This window comes from Eptatretus burgeri, chromosome 6 (assembly GCF_056783735.1).
Source record: "Eptatretus burgeri isolate ZD-2024b chromosome 6, Ebu_testis_v1, whole genome shotgun sequence".
In the NCBI taxonomy this organism is placed as follows: Eukaryota; Metazoa; Chordata; class Myxini; order Myxiniformes; family Myxinidae; genus Eptatretus; species Eptatretus burgeri.
Window position 1 is genome coordinate 84,718,343 of NC_140966.1, and position 22,396 is coordinate 84,740,738.

At 43.2% G+C, this 22,396-nt stretch overlaps 1 protein-coding gene across 2 annotated transcripts in view; it reads right to left on the reverse strand.

Moving 5' to 3' along the window:
* LOC147025226 (prostaglandin E2 receptor EP3 subtype-like) overlaps window positions 1-22,396 on the reverse strand; it is a 71,855-nt gene that overhangs the window by 17,149 nt on the left and 32,310 nt on the right. For both annotated transcript variants that reach the window (XM_085885981.1, XM_085885980.1), the window contains exons 2-3: window positions 15,778-15,976; window positions 4,149-4,815 (exon numbers count right to left, since the gene is read on the reverse strand). In XM_085885981.1, the coding sequence (XP_085742107.1) occupies window positions 4,149-4,815; window positions 15,778-15,974 (864 nt within the window). In that variant the 5' untranslated portion in view covers window positions 15,975-15,976. The remainder of the gene's footprint in view (window positions 1-4,148; window positions 4,816-15,777; window positions 15,977-22,396) is intronic.

Below are 22,396 nucleotides of genomic sequence, written 5' to 3' on the forward strand. Positions count from 1 at the left end.
TGAGATAGTGCAAAAGGGGGCCCCGTTCCTCCCCCACCCCAAACGTGGTGCCAACAAGCACGCCAGCGGCCCGGAGTCGGGGCACAGCGGCGCGGACACTTTGCGGCTTGCCCGCCAACACGTCACGAGGACGCGGGTAAGACCTCCCCGGTCTCGCGGACCTGGCCGCTCCTCCAGGCCCCGCGCACATTTGGCCTACGGGTCTGTCTGCCTCCTTGTCTGTGAGGGTGGCTTCTTTCTTTTGCTTTTTTGTAAATGTGTGTTGGCGCCGTCTTTCAAGTAGAACTGTATAAGTGTTGCCGTGTGTACGCGTGTAGTCTGTTTCAACCCTTCCTTTGCTTTCTATGTGCATTTTGAATATTGTGGCTGTATATACGTGCTTTCCGTGTGCCGCGGAATAAAACGCTTGCTTGTTGAACTGTGCCCATTTCGCTTCGTCTTTTCTCCATTTGAATCTCCATCTTGCATCACGTAAGGGGTTCATAGTGGGTGCAACATCCCGGTAATTAATTGGAACCATCAAGGCTGACGATAACACCGCTCGGTTATCACTGTAGCACGGAACGGACCGCTTAAGCGGTTCGTGTCCGGAGTCGGCCTGTGGCGTGGTACGATCGCCCGGTCGACCACTCGCGCAGGTACTTAGGTAGATCGAATTTGGCGAGCAACCCTATCCTGCACGGGTGGGCAATTGGCACGATCGTGGTGAGGTTAAACCCCCACCCGTGACTAGCTCCCGGCGTTGTTCCGAGAGGGTCATGACTGAATTGTCCGTCCGGTGGGCGACGTGCTGCGATTCGAATTACGTGGCCGTTCGCACGCCGGCGGGCGCGAATTCGCAACAATATGTTGGTTTTTCTTGGACTATCCTGAATATCGTGCTGTGATAATTTTTTGAACGCTCAACATATATAGTCGACATAACTTATTTGGAACAATTATACTGAACAACAAACTTTCGATATTTCAAAACAAAAGTTTTGGCAGTATCAAATAAATATCCATCTGTGATGCATGTTGAAGTAGCAAAGTCAAGGTGGCTTCAGTTTTTTCAATTTATGGAAGTTCTGTGCATGTCATAAATGCTAAGCATGTCTGTTGTCATTATGCATTCAAAAAACTACTTAAAAGAATATGCCTATATGCAGGCATGAGACTATTTATTCAACTGTTATATGATATTGTTGGTAAAATCTGTCCTCCACCAAATGAAAAGACCCAACCATCTCCAAACATTACTACAAGCATGTCTCTTGGTGGATGAGTAGTTCATGTCATACAACTCCCTGTCTGTAACATTATATTTCTTCTTCTTTCGTATGCAGCACACGGCTGTGAGTAGCATCATTGGCTGAGTGGGCACGGCTGTGCTGCTGACACAATAACCCTGGTAGTTTATGGCAGGATTTTGAATTTGTTCAGGTTTGAAGGCTCCCGTGGGATATTTAATGTGCACAACCTAATGCTGGCAGACGGGACGCCAAGTTTAACATCCATTCGAGGGACGACACACACCTTGATGCCTTCTCCTGCCTCTGAGACACCAGGATGACAATTTGTAGCTCGGCCAAGATTCACACCTAGGCTAAACAGCTCAGAGGCAAGTGTACATACCTCTAGGCCATCTTGCCAGTCTCTGTGGCACATCTATGCCACTCCTTTTCCATAAACCAGAATCGGTGGTGTAATCGTTGGTCGTCTGAAAGCCTGGGAGGTCAATGGTTCAAACCACAGCTGAGAAATAGCAAAGACTTTAAAAATGGTGCATGCTGCTTCCTTGCATGACATTCAGCATGTAAAAGGATAAAGCATGGACAATCTCCATAGGTTGGCATCCATGGGGAGGAGGAAATTCTGCTTTCAGAAATACTCTGCTGAATACGGTCAGAAATAAGGCGCCTTTGTTGTAATGTCGCTGGTACTCAGAGTGCCCCAGGAAGTGAGGGCACTTCCCCCAAGCTTAGTGGCTGTATTTGTCTCATCTGTCAGTCCTGTGTTCTGTCTTGTGTATTCCTCTGTAGGTCCATGTGTGTGAGATGTGTGTGAGATGTGTGTGAGAGCTCCACCGCAAGCTTTAGATACTGTAAAACAACAAAACCCTGGAAAACCCGAAATAATGAAAGCGTTTTGACTTGTCCACAGGTGAACCTTTTCAGTTTGTGCTCTGAGCATCATGGATTATTTTTTATCCTTTATAAAAATACAACTGTCACACGAGAACAACAACAAAACAAACCTCGAGTTCAACAAATTTAGTTCACTTCTATATGGGCCGTGTGTGCCCAGATCTTCGGTTCCCCACTGGAGGGGCACTGCTTGTGATACCAATATGGCTAAAAATTAAAAAAAACTCAACTTTTGCAATTATATTTACAAATTTTTCTAATTTGGTAGTTCAATGCGTTTTCCACACTGCGGTGTTTAAAAAATCTGTGACGTGGATGGGTTCTATCGATTCTCATTCATATTATATCTATGATTACAGTTGTATATGCTCTGATTTAAGTAGCAATGTTTGTGTGAACAGCATTAAAGATTAAAATTTGAAAAGACATGAAGTTTAACTGAAGGTAACATCTCCTATTGGTGTCACGGCAAAGAACAAAGTTTCAACTGTTGCTCACAGCTCACTTGCTCAATGCCACATTAATTAAGGACACGATGTTAAAGCCATGCACTTCTGTTCCAGCTCTGCAATTGAGTGCTCAACATACAAGATATTACCAAAACTAATGGGTCAGCACACTATAACTCGAAAATAATCCCTCTACATTTTAAAAATAATAATCCAATGTAGCAAATGAAGGTGTCCTAATTCTCACGTTTTGGACAACACTGCAGGATACTGGCTTTCATGCAATACTGTGGTCAGGACTCTTTTGCCGACCAGCATTACAATGAACTTTTCATACCGTTTCATATGGAATTGGTCAGAGGTCGAGATTGGAAATCTCAAGTGGCCATGGGTAAAGAGCCTGTTCCAAAACTTAATCAAACTACTGTGGAAATTCTTGGCATGCTACCTGAAGGGCAGAGTCAGCAAACCACAATCCACTCTTAAACTTGCTCTTTGCAACAACTTTTGGTGGATGTTCGAATGAAGCAATATTAATGAAAATAACAGAAAGAACTAGAAGGGCACTCGGTGGAGCGCATGCCTCCACCACGTAATGCCTGATCCACGAGAACATATCGGGCCCAATACATTTTTGAAATATCATGCTATACAGTACTAGATCATTTTTGGCCCGATCTCTCAATGGTGTAGAATCACTTAAAAAATTAAATAATTATCATATCTAGATCCGGATACGGATATTCACCAAAATCGAATCAATTCGTCCTTATCGCACACCCAACCGTGTCCACCAAGTTTCATCCGAATCCGTCTACAACTTTTTGAGATATTGTGCTATATATTGGTTTCGCCCTTTCTCTCAATGGTGAAGAATCACTTCAAAAATTATTGTACCCAGATCCGGATTCAAATAAATTACATCTGGATTCAAATAGATACATGACATCAGAATTCCAAAAAACAGTCACTGGGGTCCTCTCATTATGCAGACAAGATATGACATTGGGCTGTTCTTGAGTCTTGTCATTTTACATCTTCATTCAATTAATTGTTTTGAGTTTCATAATTGCGAGCCATGATGAGATATGTCTATACGGGTAGCAAATGGTGAAGTTTGGAATATTTCACCTGGTATCTTCCAAAATTTGCTGCAAAGTTTTAAAAAGAATGAGACCTCTTAGAAATCGAACAGACACCTTCACAATGCTGCATATTTTCTTACAGTCCCAATATTTTTCGTAGTAGAGTTTGAATGGATAACATGGCGACGCAGTTTGCACCGTTACACGCTACCTTTAAGCAGGTTTCATTGCGTCCGTTTATTAGATGTTGCTAGGCTGCACGGATGACTGAACATTTTAAGGATTTCCTTTAATCAATGGTGGTTTTACAAAGCCTCAAGTCAGAGAAAGGCACTCGGCTGCTATTCCCAGTGGGAGCTTCACTGCTCCAGGTAGGCTAACCACTTTTGTGATTACTTTTTTCTTTTCTTTTTTTTTCACATATTCTCCTTTAATATTATGCAAAACACCTTGCTCCTCTAGAAAATCTAATCTTGCTGAATACATACCAGTAATGGAAGCCAGCAAACTCCAAGGACAGCCATAATCCCGAGCAATTGGGCCGCAGGCTCGATAGCGAACCGACTCGCATCTGTTCCAGTTCCTCCACTGCTTCGCCGTTCCATCTCAGTCCTCAAGCACAGTTTGCGACTTAATAGTCCATGGGCTGTGACAGCATTACAGGCACCAGTGGTGAACAGAGAAACGAGGGCAAGTAAAACAAATATGCCCGCTGGGTATAGCTGCACAGGCTCCAATGTTTTAGTGCGCACGAAACACCAAGTGCCTGGCCACTGGAGCCCATATCCACCCAAGAAGAAAGGGCCACAGGCCAAGGAAACTGCGACGAGCCAGACCATCACAACAGCATGACCAGCTTGGCTGGGTGAGGGTGGACGTCTCACATAGACCAGGGGCCTACGCACAGCTGTTGCTCGTTCTAGCGCCATCAGGGATGCCAAAAACAGTGGTATAAGGCCAAAAGTTGTCATGCATGCACCAAAAAATTGGCAGAGGACACCTGTGGGGTCAATTCTCGACCAACGACGGCCTACTGCATACACAGCAATGACAAGAGGTGCAGTAATCAGTTGTCCTGTTAAATCTGTCATTGCCAAGGCCCCAACTAGTACCAGAAATGGTCGCTTTCGCTGAGACTCAGGCTGCCGATAAGACCTGGAAGATGAGGGTCATGTGGGAGACAAATGATACTGTAACAGATAATATTCTGAGGAGTTAAAAAAAAAAAGACGAATTCATACAATTTTTCTTGTTTAATGCTCTCAATGCATCGGATTCCTGTCACCCAGCATTAAATGCTCGACCCGTATAGGAAATGTAGAGCCAAACATCAAACATCACATGCAGCTGAGTTTGTGTGCGGGTCCTTCAATTTGACCTGGACTTTTGTTTTTACAGGGAGAAACAAAAATAGCGAGTTGAAACTTATGAAATGCTTATTTTGTGTAGTTGTGTGTTGTAAAATTGAAATTAAGTGCTTAACGGAGGTGGTTCAAATGTTTCCCTTCAACACTGACGCATTTCAGGTATCTATCATTGACAGATCTGCAAACATAAGTACAAAGGTCTTTGTTGATGGAATCAAATTGTTGTTTTTTATTATTACAAAGATCATCTAGGTCATGCGGTTTAGGTTTATAATTTTTAAACCTCATCTTTGAGATCCAGCAGAAGTAAATTGGTGAAGAATTGGATGATCATGGCAGCTACTCAATGGCTCCCGATCTGCTACTCCAATGTTGAAAGAATACTTCGTCTAAGTCACTTCATAGAATATGGTAGTAGTGGATAGGGGCCCCTGTCCTTTTGCCAGAACAATGTGTCCATATCACTTGTGTCATTTTGGCTTGGAACCACCGATGTCTGCAGAAGACTGAGATTTGATTTCCATATGATGGTGGCTTCATCCAAAAATAATGGTCCAACAACCCAGGTTCCCTTCAACAGAGAAGGGTCCAAAATATTACCCACACACATACCATAGCATCAGGTTAGTTTAACTGGTTAGCGACATTTACACGGGGGCGAGGGGGTTATTTCCCCAATAAACCTAACTGTGGCATTAGTATGGCTGTTGAACAGAAAATTGGCCTCATTTGTGCAGAAAAAGTAAACAGCTCCTCCTCACTGACTTTGAGAATATCATGGAACTGCAACTGGCTGTCTGGATAATCTTCTGCCGATCCATGTAACAATCAGTCTGTAGTTTCAGGCTTAGGCTCTTCGTGAGAAGGTGTCGAGGAATATGAAGAGTCATGTTCTGCTGAGAAATGTCAGAAGCTTTTTTTTGGTGTCTGTACCAATGACAGTCATTGTTACCTCCACCACCGAAGGTGAAGGAGGTTACGTTTTCACCCCTTTCTGTCTGTTTGTTTGTCTGTTTGTTAATTTCCGGAATCCTTCAGATTTCAGCAATTATGTTGGTCAGTTGTGTGTGTCATTCTGTGTGTCTGTCTGTCTGTCTGTTTGTTTGTGTTTGTTTACCCTGTAGCAGCCACACCGTTTCAGCGATCATGATCAAACTGGGTACAGACGTCGGCCATGGTCCAACTTAGACACTTGTCGTTTTTGCTGAATCTGGGTCAAAGGTCAAGGTTACCGAAAAACCGAAATTCTTATTTTCTCAATAACGTCCACTAAAATGGTCGTATCAACTTCAAACCAAATCCAAAATGTGCATCTTCCAATACTGCATCCAACCATATGTCTCATTGGGGTGTCACACCAACACCCTTCTTCGCAGTCGGGGGTCGAATGTCAGGGGGGGGGTCGGGTCAAAAATTTCAAATTGCGAAAAAAACGCCATTTCAAGTCCGATTGACTTCCAAGTTATGATCATGACCAAACTAAGTGCTCTAACTCATTAAACAGTAGCACTATCGACTTATAAGAACCAAATTGATTTCCAGGTTTTTGCTTTTTTCAGAGATCATGGAGATATGACAAAGTTATTCTGGCAATTCCTTGCTCAACGAGCAATTTCATTTGTTTGTTTGTGTGCAGGATATCTGAAAAAGTTGTGGACAGATTCGGATGAAACTTAGTGGTCAGGTTGGGTGTGTGACAAGGACGAACTGATTAGATTTTGGTGGAGATCCAGATCTGGATCTAATAATTTTAAAAGTAATTCTTCACCATTGAGTGATCGGACTTAAAATGATAGACCGTCAGACTCCAATATTCGCGGTTCCACTATTCACATACTCCGCATATTTGCGGTTCATAAAATGTGACCTGCTTCTACATTTGTGGCACTGTGCTTTGCGTATTCATGAGTTTTTCGTGTTTTTGTAGTCTTCCACTGGCATATTCGCATTTTTTTTTCATGTTTTTGCGGTATTTTTTGCCGGCATATTCGTGGTTTTTTGTGGGTGTATTCGCAATTTTTTGTGGGCGTATTCGGTTTGTGTGGGCATATTCGCAGGTGTTTTTGGATCTTCCTAGTTTTTCCACATTTTTGCCTTTTTTAAATGTTTTCACGAGCGTATTTGCGGTTATTCACAAGATTTTTGATTTTCCCTAATAAAACACTAATCAAATCGCCAGGAACCAATCCCCCCTTTCCCCATTGAAATAATGCCCCGACATTCGCGGATTCAACATTTGCGGCATTTTTCAGGAACATATCCCACGCGAATGGTGAGGTCCGACAGTAAAACATGATATCTAAAAAAGTTACGGCCAGATTCGGATGAAACATGATGGATGAGTTGGGTATTTGACAAGAACAAGCTGATTAGATTTTGCTTCAGTTCCTGATCCAGATCCTGCCTATCAGTGGGATTCAAAACGTAAACTGTTCAGCCTGGCACAGGTACGTGCTCTACGAAGTGTTGTTCAAGTTATTTTCAAGGTATTCTCCACCCTTGAACATACAGTTGTCCCATCAGAATGGAAGTTTTCGTACGTCTTCAGGGTAGAATTATTTAGGGTAGGTACCTAGCCAGTGCAGGAAATCATTCTTAATAGCCTCGTTTGCCAAACAAAAATCTTGCCCGAACAAAGTTTTCTAACCTGATGTCCTTCACAGGCAATCTGATCACCGTATGTTCAACTCAATCGCCAAGAAGTTTCAACAACTACAATATTTTTGTTCACCAAAAAATGTAATAATAACTTGCAGTTCCAATCCACTTTGCCTCACTTACCACCATCTTGCTTTCAGCACGTGCTCCCATGCAAGCAGGAAACACCTGATTATGGGTATTTGTTCCCAGGACTACAGTGACAAAGAACAAATTTTGTTCGAAATATAAGTCCAGGTCAAATCTGATGCAACTTTGAACCTGATGCAAATTCTACAGCAGCTGCCTCTGTGATTGCTATGTTTCTCACAAACAACATATGGTAACAGGAAAAACACAAACCTCATAAAATTCATCGGGTTAGAGTGTACCAAAATGAATCGACTTCTATTCGGGTTTGAATCAGTGCATGTTTGAAAATGTTGATAAAGAGCCTTTTTTGTTCCGATACCATCAATGTTGAATCCGCTTTTATGCTTTTGCAGCAAACATTTCAGTCTCACTTCACCAAGAGGGAAGGAAAGTAGCGATTGACCGAGGCCAAAGCTATGAAAGAATGAGAATGTAAAAATTCTCTGTGCAGAGGTGTGAATTTGCCAAAGAGACTGGGTGTGTTGTAATTATCTCGTAGGAGTCAGAAAAACTGTCAAACGATTCGAGTTTTAACTAATGTACAGAAAACTTCAGGTGAAGTTGGTCCAAAAGTCAGACATCAGTGTCTCGACCGATTATAATCGAACCATTTCAACCTCAATCACAGTTGCAATGGTTAGCAATCCTCTAATTGGAGCAAACAAATAATAACACAACCTGCTACTTGTGGATGAGGAAGATTTCAGGTCAAAAAATCCGATGGGAATGGAGAGACTTTGTGACGTCATGGAGATATTGATACATTGATTGGTTCTTCTCTTTAAGGTGTATTGATGGAAAGAGGAAGGATAATGGCTTGAAGCAAGAAATCTTAGAATCAGAGACCAGATGTTTTTGTTGAGAGTCCTTTTAAAGTCAGAGTTAATTGAATTGATCTCTTCTATGGGATTATTGTCTTATTATTTGTATGACGTCGAAAAAAAAAAAAAAAAAACACAACAGAATTTAAACACTTGTCCAATTCATGACTTGTGCTTCATCCAGCAAAGGAAGGAAACGTTCTTGACACGTATGTACCGTGGTGGTTTGCTGCCATCCATGGAAAGGGAAATAAAACTTTCAGCGACTATTTCTGCCTCTTTAACGGCCCAATTATTCCGTCCTCATGGGATGAGCCGAGGAAAGTTTTACTGGTCCAAGTCTTTCACGAACAGGCTGTCCAGGACTGACGTTTGGCTGACGATGGCAATAATTTGGAGTTTGCTCAGAGTGCTGGTGATAACTCTTTTACCATTCGTAAAAGGCACCATGAAATCTTCAACGCACAACAACTAATGCCGGCAGATGAGATCGCTGGCTTAACGATGCTCTTTGTGCGAAGCGCAACTCCAACAGTTATTTGTCGGGTCAATAAACAAACCAAGACTAAATCAAGATACATCAACTACACCTACACCATTCCGTCAGACCACACTAAAGGGGCTGTCACACCTTGACGATTTAGCCAGCGTATGCCGACGTATGAAAAATTTGTCTAAAACGCTGGAACATGTCGGATACGTAATGGGAAAGTTTTGTATATGTTAAGAGCACGCTGAAGCACGCTGGCATATGGCGTAGTACGCCGAGCTCGTCGACAAATTTTAACATGCTCAAAAATTTTCGACGTATGCCAGCGTATGACTCACACGCTCCGCATACGCTGGCCATAAGTTGTAGGCACGTTATGCGATCATTGACACATGTCGACACACGTTACTTGTAAGTTACTCATCAGTCGAAACACGTCGAGGTAATGATTAGCGTACCCGAAACTTATTTCTAACCTATGAGTAACGTGTTGTAGGCATGTTACGCGATTGTTGACACACATTACTTGTAAGTTACTCATAAGTCGAAATACGTCGAGGTAATGTTTAGCGTCTGTCTGTCTGTCTGTCTGTCTGTCTGTCTGTCTGTCTGTCTGTCTGACACACACACACACACACACACACACACACACACACACACACACACACACACACACACACACACACACACACACACACACACACACGTTTATCCCCTCTCGTCTGAACCTTGTGGTGAGGCAGTTGTCCTGAAACTACTTGCTCTTGCCTCATGGAAAGTAGACCCAACTGAGGGCAATCTCAGTTCCTTCCATAAAGCTCAGAACAAGTGTGTATCTACCCTCAGGAGAGCCAGAAAACAACATCTTTATAATCTCAAGTCTGAACTCTCAAACATCTCTCCCTCGTTCAAATCCTGGTGGTGTTTAATCAAATCTGTTTCTGGTGTATGTTCCTCCTCCATCACCTCCCTTACCTCAAATGGCCGCACAGCTGACACCGAACATGAAAAGGCTGAATGCCTAAACTCGGTGTTTGCATCAAAATATTGTCCGAAACCCATCGCTTTCTGTCCCCACCTTACCCAGTCGCACCCAACTGTTCGTGGACTCTGTATCCTTTTCTCCTGACAAGGTGGAGAGCTTGATGTCAAACCTCGACTCTGATTCTGCAACCATTCTAGATGGCATCAGCCCACATGTCCTAAAAACCTGCTCCTCTGCTCTTGCTCACCCTCTCTCTGTTCTATTCACCCTCTCATTTGCCCAAGGTCATCTGCCATCTGCTTGGAAATCAGCAAACATTACCACTCTGCATAAAAAGTTGCAAAAACAGATCACTGCAACTACAGACCAATCAGCCTTCTCCCAATCATCAGTAACGTTATGGAATCCATCATCACTTCAGACATTAAATCCTTCCTCTTCTCCAATGACTTGATTTCTGATCATCAATTTGGTTTAAGACCAGGTCACTCTACCCAGGATATGCTGCTTCTGCTCTCCTAACAATGGATGGAGGTACTCGATGCCAGAAATGAAATCCGAGCCATATCCCGAGACACATCGCATGCTTTTGACACGGTTTGGCACCCTACCCTGCTCACCAAACTCTCTTCCTTTGGTATCCAAGGCCACTCATGGCTCGCAGACTTCCTCTCTTGTCATAGTCAATGTGTGGCCCTAAATGGAGTTCTTTCATCCCCTCTTCCTGTCCAGGCTGGAGTTCCTCAAGGCAGCGTTCTGGGCCCTGTTCTTTTTCTGGTTTTCATCAATGATCTCTCCGACTCTCTGGAAAATCCTCGTTATCTCTTTGCTGATGACTTCACCCTCTATCGTGACATCTGTCATCCCTCAAACCGGCATGCAGCAGCTTCTTCGATCTCTGCAGATCTGGATAAAATCACAAACTGGTCCAACACATGGAACATGTCTTTCAATCCTGACAAATCTCACACTCTCACTACGTCTCTCCAAAAGGACCATTTGGACCCCCCCCCAATCCCATCTACTTTTAGGTGAAGAACTCCCCACCTTAATTTTTGAAAGTGCTTGGCAGGAAAGACCGCTGGGTGGGAAACGCCATTGAGAAGGAAGAGTCATACCCTGAAACGATTGACAGTAAAGGGGGCGTTAGCTGGTGAGTGCATCACTGAAGGCGTGCTGTGGCAGGTCAAAGGGCATGCCATGACCTTTGCTCCTGGGATATCCACCTCCTACAAACTTTGCTCCATCGAGTCTCCACCCCACTCAATCGGCTTAATAGGTGGAACACTAGACCATTCGTGGCTGTTGAAACGCGATGGGGACCTGGAGAAACCTGCCTGCCTGTTCGTACAGAGGAGTGACCACCATCATTGCCATTTGCACTGGAACCAGGATGAGCTGCGCCAGACAGTGCTAAATAAAAGGCACAGCAAGGAGTCGTGCACAAGGAAGAGGCATGAGAGCGTACAGGCCATGAGGTCGCCAGCATGGCAAGATAGCTCCTCCACTGACGTACACGTCTCCTGTTTTCCCTTAATTATTTCCTAAATTTGTCTACCAAAACTCAGAAAGAGCATGACCATTTGAAAGAGCTATCGATAATTTGCCTTTTGACCCTTGTGGGCAATGTTTTACATTCACACATCACATGTTTCCTCCAAAGTTACATAGCACATGCTGACCCACTCGCACTCACACCCTTCTGCTTTGCATACCCCTCCTTCTTTGTCATTTTCTTCCCATTATGAGATTGGTGTATGTCTGTTGATGCGTGCCAGCGAGAGTAAAAGGCCGATCAAATGCCATGCTCTGCCTCTTTGCATGCCTCTTTTGCACCTCGGAAGGTACATGTCATGGGTTTAGTTCAATAACTAACATTGTAGAAGGGGCAATAAGTGCTAAGAGTGAGAATCTGCTCTTCTGTGCTTTTATTGATAATTTGATGTCAGGTCAGGTCAGGTATGGGAGCACACGCCAGAGCAGTGCGTCGCTGCGTCCACTTTCCGCCGGTACTCGAGTGGCCTCCGTCTGGCCATCCCCCAGGCAGATTCCTAGCCCATCCCCATCTCCTTGAGATGCCGATGAACCTGCTGCAACCAGGAGGCACGTGGTTGGCCCATTGGCGTCCTCCACTCACGAGACTCGCTCGCTGAGAGAATCTGGTGAGCAGGATGAGTGTCAGGAAAACGAGCCACATGTCCATACAGCCGCAGCTGACGCTCACGGACGATGCAGGTAACAAATGTCATCTGAGTCTCTCTCTTTAACCGCTCGTTGGACACAAAGTCCGATCAGCGAGAGACAAGGATTCTCCGAAGAGACCTGGTACCAAAGGAATTAAGTCTCCATCTCAGATCCTTGGTCAGAGTCCAAGTCTCGCACCCATAGAGCAAGACTGGAAGCACCAAGGACCTGAAGACTCGGACTTTTGTCATCCCACACAAGTACTGGCAGCGCCACACCCTCATTATCCAGTGAATCCATGACTTCCCAGGCCCGACCCAGACGTCTATTGACCTCTGACTCACAGCCGGCAGAGACATGAATATCACTGCCAAGGTAAGTGAATCTCTGCACCACATCAACATCCTCACCACAAACAGACACAGACAGGACAGCGGCATCCAAGATGTTATTGAAAGCCTGGACCTTAGTTTTGACCCAGAAAACCCATAATCCCAGCAGCTCCGACTCCTCATTCAGCACCTCGAGGGCCCCAAAGAGGATATCTAAAGTCTCCGCAAAGATGACTGCATCATCTGTGAAATCATGGTCAGAGATCTTGACATTGCCAAACGATGCACCACAGCTTGATCGCTCAGACATCCTCCCTGGAATCCAGTCCATACAAGTACTGAAAAGTGTGGGGGCCAGTGCACACCCCTGACGAACTCCAGTAACAAATGGAAATAAGTCAGAGTTGGTATCACCACATCTCACAGCACTCTTAGTACCAGAGTAGAGTTCAGACATCACATCGATCAGTTTTGGTGGCACCGCATGAAGACCAGGAATCCTCCAGAAAGCATCCCGATTCACTGAATCGAACGCTTTACAGAGATCAACATCGGCTGCAAGCAGCCCCTGCCGAAACTCTCGTCTGTGTTTGTTGAGGACCCGAAGAGCAAGGATACGGTCAATCGTTGACCTCTTTGGTGTGAAGCCTGACTACTCTGGACGCTGGTGCTCAAGCAGATGGTGGCGAACCCTATCAAGAATTATCCAAACAAAGACCTTGCCCAGCACTGAGAGCAGCGACACCCCTCGGTAGTTGTTGCAGTCTTGGCGATCACCTTTCCCTTTCCAGAGAGGAACAACAAGGCCCCTCTTGCAGTCAGTGGGGATGATGCCTGTGTTCCAGGCAGAGCACAGAACTGCATGCAACAACATGAGTGCAGCATTTCCACCAGCCTTGAGAAGTTCAGCATGGATGCCACAGATGCCTGGAGCTTGATCCCATTTCAACCGGTTCTCCGCAGCCCGTGTTTACACAACTGAAGGTGGACCACAGTTGATTGGAGGATCAGCAACAGGGACTGTAACACCCCTGACATCCAACTCGACAGCTGGTGGATTAGCCTGGTACAACCGCTCAAAGTAACCAGCCCAGCGGGCCTTCACTTCGGAGTCCTCTGTCAAGAGCCTACCACTCTCTGCTCTAACTGCAGTACACCGAGGGAAGGGCTTGGATGAACGCAATGCGCAACTTCCCCTGTAAGCAGGACTAGAATACCTTGACCACAGGTGATGCTCTACCCACTCACAGATTCCTCGCACATAGGCCTCCTTGTCCACCCTTAGTGCACGTACAGTTTTACGCCTCAGGTCCCTACACAGCTCAGCTCTGCCATTCAGCCTGGCCCTGCGACTCTGGTCAATGGTATCCAGTGTCCGCTGAGAGACAAAATTCTTCTTTGCCCTACAGTGAGTTCCAAGACATCCACCGGCAACATCAAGGACGGTGGTCTTGAAGGCACTCCACAACTCTTCAGGACCTCCGAAAGCACCCAGACTCCTCAAATCTCCACTCAGCCTGTTCGCAAACTACTCAGCTACCCTCTCATCCTTGAGCTTGCCAACATCCAGCCTAGGCTGGGATGTTACCATTCTCCTGTATTTAAGGTGCAACTTCAGAGTTGCTGCAACAAGCCGGTGTTGAGTATTGAGGAACTGGGCACTTCGGTAGACCCTGCAGTTCTGCATCATCCTCCAGCGACCGTCAACGAGGACATGGTCAATCTCCTTTGCCACACCGCCAGCGTTGGAATACCAAGTCCAGCGATGAGCTTGTGGGCTCTGAAACCATGAACCAGCCACCCTAAGTCCATGACTTCTTGCAAAGCTAAGGAACTTATTGCTATTCTGGTTCATAGTTCCTGACCCATGGGGACCAACACATGTCTCATAACCATCCCTTTCAGTTCCAGTCGATGAAGTGAAATCCCCCAAGACTAGAAGTGTATCTCATCTGGGGCACTGATCAACCACAGACTCGAGCGTGGCGTAGAATGCATCCTTCACGGTGAGATCACTCGCCTCAGTCGGAGCATAAACAGAGACCAGGGAAATGACACCTAAGGAATGATGAATCCTTCGTCTCATAATACGCTCGTTGACCGGTGTTACCTCAATAATCATTGGAGTCAGCTTATTGGACACAGCTACAGCAACTCCTTGAGTATGGTAACCATCAGAGCAACCAGAGCAATCGTATGTGTACCCACCCACCATTATCTCGCCGCAATCCGATCTCCGAACCTCAGAGAGTGCTGCAATACCGATCTCCAAACACTTGAGCTCAGATGAATGATAACAGACAGGTGATCATCCTCTCTTTGGGATAGGACATTCCAGGCACCCACCCAAAGGGACCGCCTCAGGTTAACCCAAGGAGACCGCCATCTGCTGGAGGACACCTCAGCACCACTCCGACACACTCTCCCGCAATCTGAACTGGGGATGTTACCACGTGGTTTCCCTCCTATCATCAAATATTGGAGGTCCCGAAGGCTTTGCCCCAATCCTGTCATCCGGTGAGCTGACCTGCAAAGGGAAGCTGCACAGGAGGTACTCCCATGGAGTGGGTTTTGAGATTTCTTCGCGTTTTTGTGTTTTGCGGAATGAAGGGTTTTACGGTGGCCGGAGTACAAATCCTGCCACCAACCTCCTAATAAGAAGTAACCCAAATGCAGGAGGACGTCCGCAGACACAGTTTGGCACTAGATATGGATGCCCATTGGCTCACAAAGAGCTCCTCCGCCCTTTGTGCATTATTTGATGTGCCTTGTGAATACGCACCTCGTTCGAATTGGTAAGTGGTTTCCCATCTTGCCCATATCAGAAGAATTACATTTCAGGTCCTGCATAACTAATGCTATTATTAATTATTTTCAGGTCCTGTGAAATAATGAGGAGATTCTACAGATTTATAACGAGGCATGTCGAGGAAGCACAGGGTGAGAGCAATCTTACCTCTGCACAATAAACTTTTGGGTTTGTTTACTCGAACAAGGATAATGTTAATCAAGATACATGCCGGAGATCAATGAAATTACAGTATGAAATTAAAGTACATGCAGAATAAACAATGTTAATGCTCGGGTCTGTTTATTTATTCATTCATTTTTCCATTATAAAATCTATTTATTTCTTTATTTGTTTTACCTGTAGACAGTAGCAAAGGCAAGGATATTTCCAGACAGACCAGCAGATAGCATGATGCATGGAAAAATGATGGAAATGGATGCACAGGGAGGAGCAGGAGTGGAATGTTCGAAGGGCCCAAAGGGGACAAGGCCAAAACCCAAACCAGAGTTCTGGTCCCATGTAGAATTTGAGGGACAAGGATTTATGTTTGACATTCCTGTAGGAAGGAGGAAGAAAAATATATTAGAATAGCAAAATAAGATATGGCAGACATCCATGTATTTTAGGTATTGATGAGCTGGTTATTTGTGTTGTCTCTCTAGGAAGAGTAAAAGGGGGTAAGCAAGGAAGAGTATATTAGGAAACACGTCACTGATGGAGTGAAAATGAGTAACTGTGACGTGTAATCAGTGAACCGGGAATAGCGAGAGCTCAAAATTGTAGTGCACACCTACCAACATGTAGATGTGTGATTCTAAAATAAATGGTAGTGAATCAGTGACATAGTCCTGTGGATTTGATTGAATGTTCACAGCAATGTTTTTTTCAATGATATCAGGTTGACCCCCAGAGGAAATAGTATAGCACACAATTTACACTTATATGCATTCTTCTCCATCTTTCGTTTGCAATCCCGGGCTGGCAGGATAGTATATAGGGATGTACACTCACCTCTGAGCTATCTAGCCAGGGTTTGATTCTGGACCCAGTTATAAACTATCATCCTTGTGTTGCGCGAGCAGGGCGAGGTATCAATGTGTGCGACGTCTCTCGGATAGACGTTAAACCGAGCGTCCCGTTTATTGACGTTAGTTGGTGGACGTTAAAGATCACAGGGTGTCCTTCACGAAGAGTATGCGAGTTATCACCAGCACCCTGAACAAATTACAAATTCCTGCAAAAAATTGGGGGTGGGGGGCACTGCATCACCTTCACAGCCATGCTTCCATCAATCATTTAAACCAGCAGCTTCGTGCTGCACAATGAATGATGATGATGTCCAACATAAATCCCAGTTTCATTCCGTTATGGATCTATCACAGGCACAAAATATTTGGCCAATTGGTTGCAATCCGAGCACCATTGGAAGTTGATTCTGGCCACGGAAACGAGAAATCAATTGATGACATGTTCAGTGTTGAGACTCATTCTCATTTCATGTTTAGATTAATCTGATCATAATTCAGTGCAAACATTATTGATACAATCTGGTTGATATTTGAGTGGATAGGACTGGTTACCACTATAACGCTATTTTTCTGGTCTGTGCACTGCCTGTGTTAGACACATTGTCCTCTGCAGGCAGACTTTTACGAATCAGTATTTTTATTGATTATTCTGATGTTGTATATAATTAGCGATGTAAATTTTTTGGACCAACCATGGATGCTAAAGACTTTGCCTCCCTCCAACATAACAAATTTAGTAGGGAAACAATTATTTCAATATGCCTACAGAACGTGGATGGATTCCGAGAAAAAATGAACCAAGTCGAGGTACATTCAAAGTACACTGCCCCCATGCCAAATAAATGAACTAGAAAGACCAATCAGAGATTGCAGACCCTCGCCGGAAATTGGTTTGTGTGGTGTTTGTGTAGTTTTATGTACTGATGTGTTACGTAATTAATGAGACGTAATTGGAATTGCCACTTTATAACTGCTGGCAGTGATCACCGGGTACCAAGACGTCATGCTTTGATGCAACCCCACTTTGATTGGACACCTGACCCTAAACCCATTAGGTTATTCATAATTATTCAATTGAATTGAGGATTGGATTAAAAGAAATTCAATTAAAACCAAAGGGAAGACCAAATATGTACAGTCCGATATTGGAGTCATCAGAAGGAACCCAAAAAAATCCAAAAGCAAAGATGAAGTCATCAGGAAGAACCTGGATAGGATTCACATTTCAGCTGCTACTCCTCTACCCTCAAACCCATCCAGGCACAGCCAAGTGAGCCTTTCACAAAAAAAAATGAATAAAAAAAAGAACCCAGATCAAAAAATATTAAATAATTCTGGCTGCCAGGACAATGTGTCCAATCAAGTTCAAATTTAAAACATGTATTCCCAATCGCTACTACATCTTAATTGTGAAGTTTCACATCAATTGATTAAGTGGTTCCGGAGAAAACGTTATTTAATATTTTTCTTTAATCCAATATGGCTGCCAAACCATGTGACATCAATTATATTCATTAATAAACTTGTACATGCAAGGCTTGGGGAATATTTGTGTGAAGTTCGCCCTCGATCTGTCCAGCCGTTCTGGCGAAGAAGATTTTTATTTTAGGGTAAAGTTTTAGGGTTTTAGTTTTCAAGGAAATCCAATGTGGCTGCCAAACCATATGACCCATGATGTCATTCATGCGAACCTTTTGCTACCCTTGCCAAAGGCAAGGGTATTGCATTTGGGTCCGTTTGTTACTTGCAAAATTGAAGATTTTTCAAGTATATTGGTTAATCGATTTTGTTATTCTGTTTGTCCGTCCGCCCGTCCGTCTGTCCATGTGTCCGTGTGTCCGTGTGTTTGTCGCCAACAGGTCACAATTTTAAACCGATCCTCACGAAACTTCACCACATCGTAGAGTTTGTCATAAGAAAGAAGCCTATTGTTTATGAGGTCAATAGGCCAAAAGGTCAACATTGGCCAAAGTTCAACAACGAGGGTGGTATTTATAAAATCCTCAATTTTCATCTAATTGACTTGAAATTTGAAGAGGATTTATATTTCAGGTCACTGAATTCGACGAGCCAATTATTTGAGGTCAACATACTTCAAAAGGTCAACATAGGCCAAAGGTCAACAACTTAGGCGAGATTTCTAAAATCCTCATTTTTCATCTGATTGAATTGAAATTTGAAGAGGATTTTTTTTTCAGGTCATTGAATTCAACCAGCCAGTTATTTTTGAGGTCAACATGGACCAAAGGGGCAGCATAGTCCCAAGGTCAACAACTAAGGCGGTATTTCAAAAAAAACCTCAATTTTCATCTCACTGACTTGAAATTTGCAGACGATTTGCATTTCAGGGTCATTGAATTCAACCACCAATTATTTTCGAGGTAAACATAGGCCAAAAGGACAACATAAGCTGACTTTCTAAAATTGTCAAATTTCATCCGATTTACTTGAAATTTGCAGAGGATTTGCATTTCAGGTCACTGAATTCAACCACCAATTATGTTTGCGGTCAACATAGGCCAAAAGGATAACATAAGCTGACTTTATAAAATTGTCAAATTTCATCTGATTGACTTGAAATTTGAAGAGGAGTTGCACATTTGGTCAATGAATTTAACGAGCTAATTATTTTTGTATTCAATATCGACCAAAAGGTCAACATAGACCAAAGGCCAACAACTAGTGTGGTACTTTCAAATCCTCAATTTTCATCTGATTGACTTGAAATTTGAAGAGGATTTATATTTCAGGTGACTGAGTTCAACCACCAATTATTTTGGAGGTCCACATCGGCCAAAAGGTCAACATAGGCCAAATTCTAAAATTGGCAATTTTCATTTGATGCACTTGAAAGATGAAGAGGAGGGGATAGGGACCATACACTGTGCAGAGTGTTGGGGGTGCTTAAGCATTCTCCTTGGCTATTGGGCACAATCCTAGACGGGTCGCCACTCCGACACAGTATACCAGCATGCTGGCACTCATTTTGCCGACCTCAGAAGGGTGACAGGCCGAGTTAACCCCACCTAGTATTAATTCAACAGCTGAGCGGGATTTGAACTCAGGACCCAAGAATCTAAAGCCCAACACTTGAACCAAAATTTGAAGAGGATTTGCATATTGGTCATTTAATTCAACCACCAATTATTTTTGAGGTCAACATAGGCCAAAAGGACAACATAAGCTGACTTTCTAAAATTGTCAAATTTCATTCGATTGACTTGAAATTTGAAGAGGAGTTGCACATTTGGTCAATGAATTTAACTGGTGAATTATTTTTGTATTCAACATCGACCAAAAGGTCAATATAGGCCAAAGGCCAAGAACTAGGGGGGTACTTTCAAATCCTCAATTTTCATCTGATTGACTTTAAATTTGAAGGGGATTTATATTTCAGGTGACTGAATTCAACCACCGATTCATTTGGAGGTCCACATAGGCCAAAAGGTCAACATGGGCCAAATTCTAAAATTGGCAATTTTCATTTGATGCACTTGAAATTTGAAGAGGAGGAGGAGATTGGGACCATACTCTGTGCAGAGCGTTGGTGCTGCTTAAGCATTCTCCTTGGCTATTGGGCACAATCCTGGACGGGTCGCCACTCCGACACAGTATACCAGCATGCTGGCACTCATTTTGCCGACCTCAGAAGGGTGGCAGGCTGAGTTAACCCCACCTGGTATTAATTCAACAGGTGAGCGGGATTTGAAATCAGGACCCAAGAATCTAAAGCCCACCACTCGAACCAAAATTTGAAGAGGATTCGCATATTGGTCATTGAATTCAACCACTAATTATTTTTGAGGTCAAATTTGTTTTATGGATTTTGCAAGTATCATGCTCTGCACGACGTCTTCTTATTTGTCTGTACAGAACTTTAGTGTTTTTCTCCGCAACCACCTGTCAGATTGAGACGAAATTTTCAACATTGGTGTGAATACTCATCTAGAATGTTTAAATGATAATTATGACGTCGTAGGTCACTTGGTGTGGCAGCCATATTGGAAAAACGGAAAAACTTTGGACCTTTGTAACTCTGAAACCGCACAAAGGAAAAAATTGAAACTTGGCACATAGCAAGTACTCCTCATGTGGAATGAGTGTGATTTTTTTATGACATCATAGGTGCCTTTGTTATGATGCCATAATTGCATATGTAGAACGACACATCCGATCAGTATGAAAATTTTTGAGGGTCATCTTGGGATAAAATGGTCCACAAATTTTTTTATTACATCATAAATCGGCAACATAATCATAATCATATTACATCATAAAAAGGTGATTCGGCAACCATATCATTTTTGGAAAAAAAAACCTTCAAAAATCTCCATCTCTGAAATGGCTGAACCAGTCATCATTGCCAGCATTTATAAAGTGGCAGTTCTAATTAAGTCTCTTATTAATTAGGTACGATAAAATACACCACACAAAATGACACACACACCATACCATGCACCACACAAAACAAGTCCTGGCGAGGGTTTGCAATCTCTGATTGCTCTTTTTCTTGTTCCTCATGGATAGGCGGTCATATTTCTGAAGTTTCGCCTCGATCTGTTCAGCCACTTAAGAGAAGAAGATTTTTGTATGTTTTTTTATTAACAATATAGCTGCCGAATCACGTGACTGATTGTGTCATTATTTTTTTATGTTAATCATTTTATCCGAAAATGACCCTCAAAATGTTTAATACTCATCAGATATGGCGTTCAACATATGCAATTGTGACTTCATAATGAAGGCACCTATGACATCATAAAAAAATCACTCTTATTCCCCAGGAGTACTTGCCGTGTGACAAGTTTCAATTTTTTCCTTGGTGCAGTTGGAGATACAGAGTTCCAAAGTTTTTCCATTTTTCCAACATGGCTGCCACACCACGTGACCTATGATGTCATATTTATGACACAACATTCAACATGAGTAGTTGCACCTATGGTGAAAATTTCATCTCAAACTGACAAGCAGTTGCGAAGAAAAATATGAAAGTTCTGTGAGGACAAACAAACAAAGGGGACCCAAACGCAATACCCTCTCCTTCGGCGATGGTGATAACAAATCCTCCAGCACACGACATTGCCGGGGCACCTTAGGTGCACGGTGATGTCGCCTTGCAGCACATGGAGACAGAATTGGGAGGAAGCTGTGCACAATAACTTATTGATTAATTGCATAATTAAAATACATATATAAAAATCGTAAAGTAATTAATTTCTTCATCAATTGGCTAATTGCATACCTAAACCACCACTGTTTCATCTGAATCGAACTTTTTGAAAATTAACTAATTCATCAAAATATGAATAATTCATTGGTTAATTAAATCAAAAATACTCTTCATCGCCAAATCACTTGGTCACCGTCATGTCCAAATATCAGCTTCCCAGCTCAAAAGGTGCCTGAGATATTGCCAGGATGCGAAACAAAATAAATAATTAATAAATCGATGGCAATTAAGTAATTAATCAATTAATTGATCAATCAAAAAATTAAAAGGATTATTTTTGCCAAAGCACATCTTCACTTTTGTCTCCAAACTTCAACTTCCTAGCTAAAAGGATGGCTGAGATATTGCCCACACAAACAAGAAAGAAAGAAAAAAAAACAAGGTGGAGTAAAAACTGAGTACTCCCTTCCTTCGCCACCCGGCGGTAACGTCGTGCACTGCCTGGATATGGAATTGGGAAGGAGCGGTGTACAACACTCACAGACAGAAACTAGAAAGTTTATAGAACACGTTACCCCGCACAGTGTTGAGTAATAAGGCCAAGGGTGGGGTCTACAAGCAACAAATTTGATTGGTCGAGATGATGTAAAATGCCATAATATTTTGTCCAAGTGCTACTTAACGGAAGGGTTTTGAAAGTGCCAAGATGGCAATTTGCGTTCTGCAGTGTTGAAGTATATAATTCAATTTAAATAAATAAAGATTTTAAAAGTTGTTA